At 38.1% G+C, this 12,997-nt stretch overlaps 1 protein-coding gene across 10 annotated transcripts in view; it reads left to right on the forward strand.

Moving 5' to 3' along the window:
* LOC143746091 (uncharacterized) overlaps positions 1-12,997 on the forward strand; it is a 606,033-nt gene that overhangs the window by 366,584 nt on the left and 226,452 nt on the right. For 8 of the 10 annotated variants that reach the window (XM_077237825.1, XM_077237827.1, XM_077237828.1 and 5 more), the window contains 2 exons: positions 414-1,659; positions 5,424-6,065. The exons of 1 other annotated variant lie outside the window; for it this stretch is intronic. In XM_077237825.1, the coding sequence (XP_077093940.1) occupies positions 414-1,659; positions 5,424-5,478 (1,301 nt within the window). In that variant the 3' untranslated portion in view covers positions 5,479-6,065. Of the gene's footprint in view, positions 1-413; positions 1,660-5,423; positions 6,066-12,997 lie in introns of those variants that run through there. One more of the 10 variants, XM_077237833.1, reaches the window with a different exon arrangement.

Raw genomic sequence — 12,997 nt, forward strand, 5'->3', positions numbered from 1 at the left:
TGACAGCTGGGTTGAGTGGCACATGTAGGACATAGATAATGCTAATAAAGTTTTAAGCAAAGTTTTAGTTTTAAACAAGCTAAAGCTGTGTACATGCTCGACTGTGAGCATGTGAAATTTCTCATTTCAAATTTTGCAAAGGTCATGATTTGATGTCACTGCATCACTGCCAATATAACAAATAATAATACATCTATGTAAAAATAAACAATCTATTCAACTTGAATGACAATGAGTTGGTCTTTAAATTTAACTGATGCATTAATCTCGGCCACAAGTCTTCATTTGATACAAATGCAGGTGTCCTACATTTACATGTGTATAAACGGAAGTCAATGGAAGAAAGTCTAGTGTGACCAGCCTTTTCAATAACTGAAAGTTTTACCTTTACTTATTTTCCCCTTTCAATTCAGACCTGATGGAAGTGGAGGAGGAGAGTGAAGAACTGAGTGAAGTGGAGGAGGAAAATGTTAAACCTGGGAAAAAACATTTGGGTCACTCAAAGACTAAAAAGACATCTTTAAAGAAAAGAGGCAAGAAATCTACAACTTGCACTCAGTGTGGAAAGAGCTTCGTATATAAAAAGAATCTTGTGAATCACATGAGAGTTCATACGGGAGAGAAGTCACATGCATGCCATCAATGTGGGAAGAGTTTCTTGCGATCATCTCAACTTAAGAGACACATGAGAGTTCATACTGGAGAGAAGCCGTTCACATGTGATCAGTGTGGGAAGAGCTTTCCATACAGAGAAGGTCTCGTTGTTCACATGAGGACACACACTGGAGAGAAGCTGTTCACTTGCAATTGCTGTGAAAAGAGATTCTCAAGCAAACAACAACTAGAGGTTCACATGAGAGTTCACACTGGAGATAAACCGTTCACATGCACTCAGTGTGGGAAGAGTTTCTCACACAGAGAAAATCTTAAAGTTCACATGAGGATCCACACCGGAGAAAGACCGTTCACATGTGATCAATGCGGGAAGAGTTTCACACAATTGGTACAACTTAAAGGGCACAGGAATATCCACACCGGAGAGAGGCCTTACACATGTAATCAGTGTGGGAAAACGTTTCAGTGGGCATTAGCCCTGAAGACACACCTGACAGTTCATTCAAAGGAGAAACCACATTCATGTTCTGTGTGTGGGAAGAGTTTTTCACTGTTGCCATATTTACATAGACATGAGAAAATTCACACTGGTGTAAAAGATCATGTGTGCTTTGAGTGTGGGAAGTCTTTTATTTCAGTGGCATTTTTAAAACTGCACCAGAGAATTCACACTGGAGAAAAACCTTACAAGTGTTCACACTGTGAAAAGAGATTCAATCAGCCATCATCTCGGAAAAAACATGAGATGATCCACACTGGAGAGAAGCCGCACACATGTGATCAGTGTGGAAAGAGTTTCTCTGTTAAAGTTCAACTAAAGCTACACATGAGGATCCACACTGGAGAAAAACCTTACAAGTGTTCACACTGTGACAAGAGATTCAGTGTGTCAACAAATCTGAAAACACACGAGATGATCCACAGCAGAGAGAAGCCGCACACGTGTGATCAGTGCGAGACGAGTTTCTATTTTAAAACTCACCTGAAGCGACACATGAAGATCCATGCATTGGAGAAACCACTTAAACACAGTCTGAGATCACGGTAAGTAGTTCATCTTTATGTACTGAGCAAAAAACTAGTTTCCTTACAGCCACGGTGAGCGTCTGGACATTTTGTTGTTTTGATTGGTATCTGCTTGGAAAGATTTTCATTATTATAAGTATCTCATTATGAGGTGCAAACAGGCCCTAAAGCTAACTTTTTGTCACACCTGCCAATGGCTGGTCAAATTTATCAGCCAAACTATTTTTTTATCTGCCAGCTAAAACTACTAGCTTAACTTATATAAATTACGTTAAAAGCCTACATTTTAAAAGACAAGTAAACAGTCAGTATTAAAATAAGAACAAAATCAAATTATAAGCAAAAGGACAAATACATGCAATACAACAAAGATACAAATTAAATAAAGTGGTGGTATAATGCCCTTTTCACAATATGTAAAATAAGTATTTAATGTCCACAGAGTGTGTATGTTAAGTTTTTGCTCAAAATACTCCTCAAATCTTTTTATATAGCATGTTAAAATTGTCTTTTTTTTAGGGTGAGAAAAAACTCACAGTTTTTGTGTGTGTCCCTTTAAATGCAAATGAGCTGCTGCTCCTGGCACAGGGGGCGGAGCTTCAGCAGTCGTTTTACCTCACACAGACATGCACTGGAAATTTCACAAACTTGTAGCCTTTTATGTTTAAACCAGATTCAGATAATTGATGGAGAGACTCAAGAAGTGACAACATGTAGAATGCAACAGGATGAAATCCTACTCAACCACCCCTTTAAATATATATAGTGCTCTTTGGGTAGGTCTTATAAACATAAACTTCATATCCTTTTTAAAGTTTAAGGCCCTGTTTACACGAGAACGATTCCGGGTAAAAATGTAAAAATATTTTATCGGATGTGCCTTTCGTTTACACGGCGACGGCGTTTTGGGGGCTTAAAAACGGAAAAAAGTGAAACCACCCTCCAGAGTGGAAATCTTAAAAACGCTCCACCGTCGCCTTCCCGTCTAAAGGGTAAAAAATGCAAATCTGCTCACTGTGGCTCTCGTGGTGTACGTGTTTACGTCACAGGCATGCGCCAGTACAGGAAAATAACAACCAAAATGTCGGATTATTTCCATACGTCGGACCTTCAAGTTGCCCTAGCGTCTCTGATAAACGTACAAGAGTCTTTTCAGCAGTTGTACAAAATATTCTCAGACATTGGTGTGTTTGTGTGGCAGTGCTTCACATTGCCCCCTTGCCGCCTGGAGTGCATACTACATCGAATTTCACACACTTTTGCGTCACCATATGCACGCGGATTTCCCCCCCGATAACGCTCGTCTAAACGCAGAATAAAAAGTGATAACACAACGCCACTTTTGCGTTTTCTCTTCAGAACGTTTCCGTGTAAACATAGCCTAAGTTTAAGATTTCTTTTTTTCTTTGAAAAAAGTATTGCCCCCCAGTTTTCTCTCTGGTGAGAGAAGGTGTGCCTTTGCTCTGGAACTGCCTACTCTAAGAAAGTTAAGAGAGTACGGACACTCCGTAATACTGATCGCTGAGTCACAATACTGAGTCACTATGCAAACAGAATTAAAATACAAAGGAAGAGAAATCAGCTAGTTGTTTCTTGGGCTGATTCTCATAAAGGTAAACCTATTTAACAGAGTAGTGGAAGTTATTATATTAGGTTATAATAGCATGTGACTCTTCCGGAGGGGCTAAGAGCTCATTCTGCCAGAGGTATGGTGGTTTGTTAAAAACAAATTTCACAGAAGCTTCCATTCTATTCAGGGAATAGTTGTGACTGATTACTGTTTGTATTACCATAGTTTTCCGACACATGATTAAATAGATTATATTCTAATATATGTATAATCATTGTATATAAATGTTTAAGAACATTCTTAAGTTTGAATCAGGCTGGAATTGGTTTGAAATTGATGCCATCCATAATAATTACATCTAAGTACTAGAGCTCGCATTTATGGTAAGGGGTGGGACATTTCCTGAACACACGCCAAGCGCTGCCAATCATAACACACTGGGCCATCTAACCAATCATAACACACTGGGCCATCTAACCAATCATAACACACTGGGCCATCTAACCAATCATAACACACTGGGCCATCTAACCAATCATAACACACTGGGCCATCTAACCAATCATAACACACTGGGCCATCTAACCAATCATAACACACTGGGCCGGCCATCTAACCAATCATAACACACTGGGCCGGCCATCTAACCAATCATAACACACTGGGCCGGCCATCTAACCAATCATAACACACTGGGCCGGCCATCTAACCAATCATAACACACTGGGCCGGCCATCTAACCAATCATAACACACTGGGCCGGCCATCTAACCAATCATAACACACTGGGCCGGCCATCTAACCAATCATAACACACTGGGCCGGCCATCTAACCAATCATAACACACTGGGCCGGCCATCTAACCAATCATAACACACTGGGCCGGCCATCTAACCAATCATAACACACTGGGCCATCTAACCAATCATAACACACTGGGCCGGCCATCTAACCAATCATAATACACTGGGCCGGCCATCTAACCAATCATAATACACTGGGCCGGCCATCTAACCAATCATAACACACTGGGCCATCTAACCAATCATAACACACTGGGCCATCTAACCAATCATAACACACTGAGCCATCTAACCAATCATAACACACTGGGCCATCTAACCAATCATAACACACCGGGCCATCTAACCAATCACAGCACATTTCGTATTTTGGAAGGAAATACTGGCTGAAGCATTCAACTAGACTAGGGACAGTGGAGCTGTAATAATGTAAAATATGTGAAAAATACGCATGAAAGCATATTTCCCCAAAAACAAAATTAAGACTTCATAAAAGGTTATAATAGGACCCCTTTAATATTTGATTAATTGTTTTGACATTTGATATGAATTTGACGCAGGAAAACCCTAAAGTGCAGATGAACTGGGAAATCTGAAAGCCTTTTCACACTAAACACATTTTGAATAGAAACAGAGACATTCACGCTGGTCTGGAATATTCACTCACTAATGAAGCAATGCTTTTTTCTTCAGAGAATATTTCTTCTATTTTCTTTGGTCTTTAAAGAAATGTGCTGAGCATTAAGATATAACTTTGAACTGCTCTAAATACACACATTTAAGAGCATTTGGTGGCACTTGTGAAACCAGCATTAAAGATTAAAATTACTTTAAAATGAAACATTAGCATTTCGTGAACACTTTGAACTACATGAGTAATCGATAATTAGTCAATTGTGTAAAATAGTCCATTGAAAGTGTTTTTGTATTAATTTTTTTTTTTTTTTTACATTAACAGGACATTTACATTTATTGCTTTGGCAGACATTTTTACGACAGCTGAAAGTTCAGTGCATGTATCGCCCTCTGTTGAACAGGCGTGAATTAGCTTTTCCTTCAGTCCAACACATATTTGTTTGACGTTTGTTGTGAAAGGGCCGTCTGTCAACATATTCCCTCATTTTTGCATAGCTTAGAGGCCAATCAGCTTGTGTCGTGTAGGAAACTGATTTCTCACAGATCACGTCAAGCCTACGTCATCTAGAGTTTCATGACCAAACTAGTGACTTCTAACACAAATCATCTTCATGACATTAAAATAAATCATAATCGTGCACAGCAGTTGTTGACCAGATTTAATGGGATTAAAATGACTATTGAACTCATCAGTGATCTTGACTTTGAGCTTTACTTTTCATTTCACATTTGCCTCTCATTTCAAACTCACTTGATTTAATGTTTCTTTTAGACCTGATGGACGTGAACAAGAAAGGAAAAACAGAAGCGAAAAATGCTGTCTGTAAATCAAGTGTGAAGATTCACATGAGAGTTCACACTGGGAAGCGGCGGCTCAGGCTTTCGCTCTGAAAACACATCAGCTTCTCATTCTGAAGAAAGAGCATTTATCTGTGATCAGTGCGGTAAACGGTTTCATTGGGCTTCAGTCCTGAAGAAACACCTGAAGATTCACACAAAAGAGAGGATTCATTCGTAATATTACAGCAGAAAAGATATGGCGGTGTGTGTTTCAGTGCATGAAGTCCTTTACTACAGACGATGAAGTGAAAGAGTGCCAAAAAATTCACACAGAAAAAAAACAAACATTTCAAGGCAAAGTTCAGGGAGCCGAACACTTAGAGAGACATGAATCTGATATTCATTTTTAACTAAATCTTCATTGTTTTTTATTAGAACATTTAGTTTCTCTTCCATGCAAATGCAAGTCAAGATATACTTTCATGTATCTTTGAAACTGGACACTTCTTCTCTTGAGATGCTTTGGCTCTTATAAGTCAGCAAAGAGAGAGAGATCTGTCTCATTAGCTTTCACTTTTACTGAATGTTTGTATTTGCTTCATGTTATTATTGATTAAACTCTTTACTAATTTTATCAACGTCTCATTGTTATTTTCAGTTTTTATGTTATGCTCATTCCGCTTGAATCAGGAATGATTTGTTTTGAAAGCCATGAAGTATTATTTGCTTTTAGATCTCTCCATGTTGTTAATTTCTCATTAGAAATTTTAAATGGCTAATACGTAGATCCAGTATCATATATACATTTCAGAGTTTGTTTTAGTCATTTTGATGTTTTATTCACATCATGAGGCTTATTGACATCAGAACAATTACTATGAACTTTAAACAACACACAGTTTTTACAAAATATACTGAAATGATTTCTGTCTCAATCTCACCACAGCTTTACACAACCAGCAGAACAAGAGCAGAGTGAATAAAGAGAAGCGGCGCGTAATCCTTGTTTTTTGTCTGTGATTATGTTGATGTTTATAGATATTTTGTCATTGTGAACAGTATTTGGTGAATTTTTGATCAACTATCATTGATGCACATCTATGAGCCACAAATCACGAGACGACAGTGATGTCATACAACTCTTACCGGATACCAGGCCAGTAAGCCATGTTTCGTTTAATATTCAGAAGCATTTAGAAACAAGACATAATTTTTTTTAGTAAATATATTTTAGGCATGTTATTAGGAATTAATAGGCTATAATTATTTGATATAAAACAATGATAGTGTTATATTAATACAATTATTAATAATTATTATTAAAGTTATGTTTGTTTTCAGCCAAGTTCATCTAATTTTCTTTTCACTGACAGATTTATTCAAATATAGTCTGCATTAAATCATTAAGACATCACTAACAGGTAAAATAAATACATACAGTATAATTGTTACGAACCTTAAAAGGTCTAGGGCAGGTACTGCAACATTTACATATTAACATACTGCTGAAGGTGAGGTGTGGTGGAAGAACACATGACAGATTCTTCTCGAAGGGAAAAATAAACGACTTTATTTACAACAAGCTGAAGCCACTGAACCCAGTCAAAGCAACAATAATAATGTGCGCTATGTACAAGATGATTGTGTGAACAAACAAACAATAAGTGGGAAAAGAACAAAAGGGAAGCCAAAAGAAAAAAACAAAATATAACAATCCTTAATCTACCTAATCCAACCGAAGAAAAATGTGGAAAATAAACCGAAATCTTCGGTGCATCCGGCACCCTAACTGAACTACCTAACAAAACAGAAATACAAGGGGTGGCGCTCACTTCTTACCAGGGAGGTTTCCTTTCAGACCTTTCAGAAAGGAGGTTAAGTGAAAACTCTGAGTATGTTAACCCTGAAATGAGGGAAACTCTGGGTTTTCTGTTTCAGAATGGGAGGTAAGTCAAACCTGAGAAAGCAGGTTAAGTCAAGCCCGTTTCTGAAAGAGAGCTAACTTATACTCAGAGTCAGTTACCATGGTAACTTACTCTGTGAACCTAACCTGGGGCCTATACCATGAAGCCGGTTTAGGTGGCTAGCCAGCTATGTTTCAGTTTAGTTTGCGTCAACCCTGGGTTTTAGGGACCATGAAAGTGGTTTGTCTTTTAGCAGTGTTCATCGCCATAGTAACTTATGCTCCACAGCTAACCTGGTCTGGGGCAGGTTATGTTCTAGGTAAGAGGTCGCAAACTGAACTTGGACCAATCAGCTGTGAGCAAAGTGACACATGCCTGATGCGATAAAGTCACTCCACCTGTTTCTACTCCAAATTAAAGGGTCACTACATAGCAAATGATTTTTAAAGACAAAATCGTCTAGTTTTTAGTGATGCTTATTTAGAATAATAAATTTGTATGATTTAGATATTATTTAGGCCTATGTAATTATTATACCCTTAATCAATCACAGATGTACAATTTTAGTTAATCAATTATTATTACGCAGTTTAAATGAATAAATATATAAAGGTAATATAAATACACTTTAGCATCAATAGATGAAGCTATACAATAACTTCATGTGAGCTTAAATGTTCAATTCTCTCTATACCTTTATCAGCTGTATAAAATAACTTCACAACTTTTACTTGCACTGATATACAGTAGCGAGACTTTTTCTTTTAGTTGTCCTCTCTCATAGACAGCTGTTTTCTTCTTGCTGTGTAAATTTGTTTAAAGTCTTACTATTTTAATACTTTTATTTAATAAGTGAATTGCGCTGCTTCTCTCGCGAGAAATTAATCTCAGTTTCACTCTTTCTCAACATGTGATTGGCTGTTTGCTACTGATGTCACACTTAAACTCCTAAACTCAGGATCAAAGCCTGAGTTGACAGAGAAAGTTGATGATCAGCATCATGGTACCAACAAAGCCTGTTTGGATTGTTTTGGTTTTGTCAACTCTAAACTAATCCTGTAACCCTGAGTTTGTTCAACTAACATCATGGTACAGGCCCCTGGTCAGGAGCAGGTTTACTTCCGTAAACCCAGAGTTTATTTCGGTCTCCTCCCCTTTTTTTTAAAGAGGAAGCGGTGTTTAAACACCTCATTCATTCTTTTGGTACATTTATTCATTGCTGTTTTTACCCTCAAGTTTTTTAATAAGATGAAGTCTATATAACTATATAGCCCAGCCAGCTACCCAGGTACTAGCATCTAATGAGTAAGTACTAGTATCTAATGAATAAGTACTATTAAATAGATACTAGTACTTATTCATTACCCAGCCAGCACAGCCATGTGGGGCCCACGTGGGATTGACCTGGGCTATCTAACTGGGACCCAGCCAGTTTTGTCCATGGTTTCCATTTATGCCCCACATGGGTTTGCCCAGATGAAATGAACACTGCTCTGTGTGCACACTACAGGCTGTTAAATGTAACACATATCAGTGTTGGAGTTAATGAGATAATTAATTGATTGAATAATGATTGAGCATTATTGATGAACACCTGCTGTTAACAAGCAGAATCACTGAAGAAAAGAGAAACACAAGAACTACTTCCAGTCACAGCCTTAGATGAAATCAACTGAAGATAAAATACACAAAATCTCTCAAGATCTGATTAAACAACTCCACAAACAGCATTACCAGCTTCACTTATTACTAACTAGGTTTACTTTATTTCTGGTAGACATCTACAGAAGTTCGTATTGAAAATTAACAGAGGTTAAGATGTTGATTATTTATTGAAAATAATCGTTTGGTTTGATGTCACCATTATGGGGATAAGTGTTTGCTTTAGTTGGGATATTGACTTTTTAACATCAGTTTATCTCTGCTCAGTTGTATCTGATTGTTATGTTGAGAACAGCAAGAGAAAATGCAATCACATGCTATAAACTGATTGTGGTTTAGAGGTTAAACCTCAATCAGGTTACATTAAAGGTTACATTAAAATATACCTTTTAAAAATGTTATGTTAAATCCACTATTGTTTTATATAGAATTGTTCTATAGTCTATGCAGTATTTAATGCAATGACATCATATTTTACTTTATATTACAGAAGAATTAAGAGTAATCCCTTTAATTAAATTACAGTTTTTAGATTACTTGGTAATTACACCCAACACTGTATAACAGTAATTAAAATGTAAACTTACGCATTGACTCGAGCAACTATTTTCTCCCAAACTAACTATCTCGATCGCCGCTGCTGCCCTGTTGCTTAAAAGAGAATGTTCGCGTACTGCTTGTGAGAAATATGCAGACCTCTTTTTGTCTGGCGCTGTTACCATGGTGACTCATAATATCTGCGCTCCATTGATAATGGCTTTTTATAGTTGTGGTGCACGCGCTTAACTCAGAGTCAGTCAACTTATGGCTCGTTTCCACTGAGCATTACGGTACGGTACAGTACGGTTCAGGTCGGGTCAGTAAACCATGATCCAACTAGCGTTTCCACCGCCAACAGTACCCTACTTGATAGGCGTGGTGTTTGCCGGAAAGAAGCGATCAACGTCATTTTCGCGCGAAGAAGAAAGCGACAAAGTAAACACCAATGGATGGCATACAGCAGATCTTGTCCTTACTTCTCAGCATGTTTGTCACAAGAAGACAAGCGCCGACATTAGGCATTTCTCAATACCAAGTATGTAAAGTTCTCAGCAGAAGGACTCCCGAGGACGCGAGTCCGGTAATTCTCCAAATGGAACAGCGCGTTCTTGAAAGCGTCACTCAGCTCGCTCTGCATGTACATTTTAGGCAACAATAAAACGAAATATGTTATAAAACACCACTCTGCCTCTCTTTAGCCATTAGAGTTGATTGAACTTACTCATTTCAGCTGTTCTGAAACCGAAAACTCAGAGTTTCCCATCTCAGGGTAAGTCAACTCAGAGTTCAAGTTTTAACTCAGAGTTGGTTGAACCTCCTTATTGAAACAGGCCCCAGGTGTCTTCAATAATGGTCAATCATCACTCAATGAATCACTTAATTATCTCATTAACTTTAACACTCTTGAGCAGGGGTGTCAACCTCAGTTCTTGGAGGGTCGAAGCCCTACAGGGTTTAGCTTCAACTCTAATTAAACACCTTCAGGCTCATTTAAAAACTAGAGGTATGTTTGTTGGAGCTGATTGGAACTAAACTCTGCAGGGCTGTGGCCCTCCAGGAACTGAGTTTGACACCCCTGGTATATATGATTTATTCCTGTATGTTTGAGTTTTATACTGTTGTATCAAGCCTAGCTAGGATTGTTAGTTGTGTAGTTGAACTCTAAAGGCTTCTATAAATAATCTAAGGGGGCTTTTACACTGGGCTCGTTTGCTGCGGTCCGAGCCCGAGCGTGTTTGTTCCCGGCGCCCCCCGCAGTGTTGGTCTGGTTTCACACTCATCTTGATTCTATCGAACCCTAGTGCGTTTGCGTGCATATTACTACATCGCAAACGTGCATGGCGCATGATAGAAAACAAAGCGTGGGCCAATATTGTGTTTTTTTTATTAATTCGGTGCTATTATGCGCAGTTGACTGAACAATACAGGTTTACTGTGCGTGTGTCACATAAGGTGGCCTTCTGCTGCTTGCAAACGGACTCTTTTGAGGAGACAGTGGATTTCCAAATTTGGTGCCCTGATTTCACGCGCAATGCACGAATACAATGCAGGCTCAGTCTCGCTCGTATCCAAGGTAAAATTATCAACGCTATCATCCCTTACAAGTGTTTTATTTAACTGAATACATCACAATAAGCTAAAATACATGCAGGTTACTTTACTTCCTGAACAAGTGCGCACCCGAGTCCATGCTGCTTTCACATTCAGGCGAACCGCGGCATGGTTCGGGAGCAACCGAACTCAGATCACCTCCTCCAGGTAGTCTCGGGTTCGGTACCCCAGTGCGCACCCGGGTCCCATGACAGCGTACACATTAGCGATTTTTCATGCGAACCGTGCCCCGTTCCGAACTAAACTGCCAGTGTGAAAAGCCCCCTAAGACAGTGGTCTCCAACATGGTGCCTGCGGGCACCTGGTAGCCCGCATGGAGTCTCTGAGTCGCCCGCCGAGCACGTTCTATAAATAGCCTGAATTGTAATCTTTCATTTTGCTTTTTTTTTATTATTATTTATGATGGCATAAAATGAGAAAATAAATAATGGTAACATTTCATATCCCATTAAAACATTTCATATACCATTAAAACATAATAAAATAAGTTGAAATATTTAGTATCTGCACGTCGACGAGGTTTAAAAAAAAAAAAAAATGCAACGTAACTTCTTTGAGTCGAGGCGGTCGCGGGCAGACGGTACATAAATAAGATAAATTGAACTATAAAAAAGAAAAAAAAGATTAATTATGGCTGATGATGCAGGTCATGCAAAAAAGAAGACGACTTATTATTTTAACGAGGAGTGGGAAACAGAATTCTTCTTCACTAACGTTAAAGATAAAGCTGTATGCCTCATCTGTGGAGCTAGCATTGCGGTTGCCAATGGTCTATGGCAGGGGTCTCCAACACGTCGCTCGCGAGCTACCAGTAGCTCGTGGCCTGATTGTGCTCAAGTTCGTTATTTCAAATGTAGGAGGCTCATAATTGAAGCGACGCGCTCATTTTTTTCCAGGCACAGCGAGATGAAAAATCCATTAGCTACTAAAACTTCTTTGTCATTGTGGAGAGCGCAGTGCATGGTTGCATAGCAACGACAGACGCCACAGGAAAATTAGACCGAATTTTACTATTAATAATGAAAGATAGGCTAATGTGTATTGTGAACGTCAGTAATTTATCTTTTTTGACTCACTCTTTTTATAAAAATGATTTTACGGCTGAAATATGCAAGCTTTTTATAAATCTTTTTTTGTCAAAACTTTATTTTAACTTGTAGGCTACATGTTAGTAGATAACATGTAGCAAGACACTACTTTAAAATCTGACCATCATTTTTAATGTTGTTATTTTGTTTATGTAAACAAAAAGTGCAAATGAATTCTAATTATATTTGTTATTTGCTGTTTTTTCGACATAAACCTTGGTGAATTGATTTTATTGTGTAGTATTAGTACTTTTTGAACAGGATTCTGTGATAACCATGATCAATTTGGTCACTATAATCATGAAATTTTCATGCCATTTCATCTCTAGTTAAGATGCACTATAAAATCAACTATAATTATGTGTTTTTACAGTATAATATGCAAAGTAAAATTTTCTTTAAAAAAATTAATCTCTGATTCTGTTCTTTTCTCTGACATTTAAGGGTGACATATATCGTTCTACAAAAACTAGTTGTTAATATGAGAGTTATGAGACATTATTTAAGAGATTTAAGTATTGTATTAGCCTACATGAGTAGCTCTCGGCCACTATCTTTTTTAAAAAGTAGCTCTCAAATGAAAAAAGGTTGGAGACCCCTGCTCTATAGCATGCATTCTGTATTATCATACAATTTATACGCGAAAATTAGTTTTTTCGTGCATATTATACGCAGTTTTCGCGTGCATGTGAAACGCAGTTTATTTGCGTGTAATACACACGCACCCCACACCACTAATTCTACCCAAACGTATAATACAC

Source organism: Siphateles boraxobius, unplaced genomic scaffold, assembly GCF_051911475.1.
Source record: "Siphateles boraxobius isolate OS27281-9 unplaced genomic scaffold, OSU_SipBor_1 21, whole genome shotgun sequence".
Classification (NCBI taxonomy): domain Eukaryota; kingdom Metazoa; phylum Chordata; class Actinopteri; order Cypriniformes; family Leuciscidae; genus Siphateles; species Siphateles boraxobius.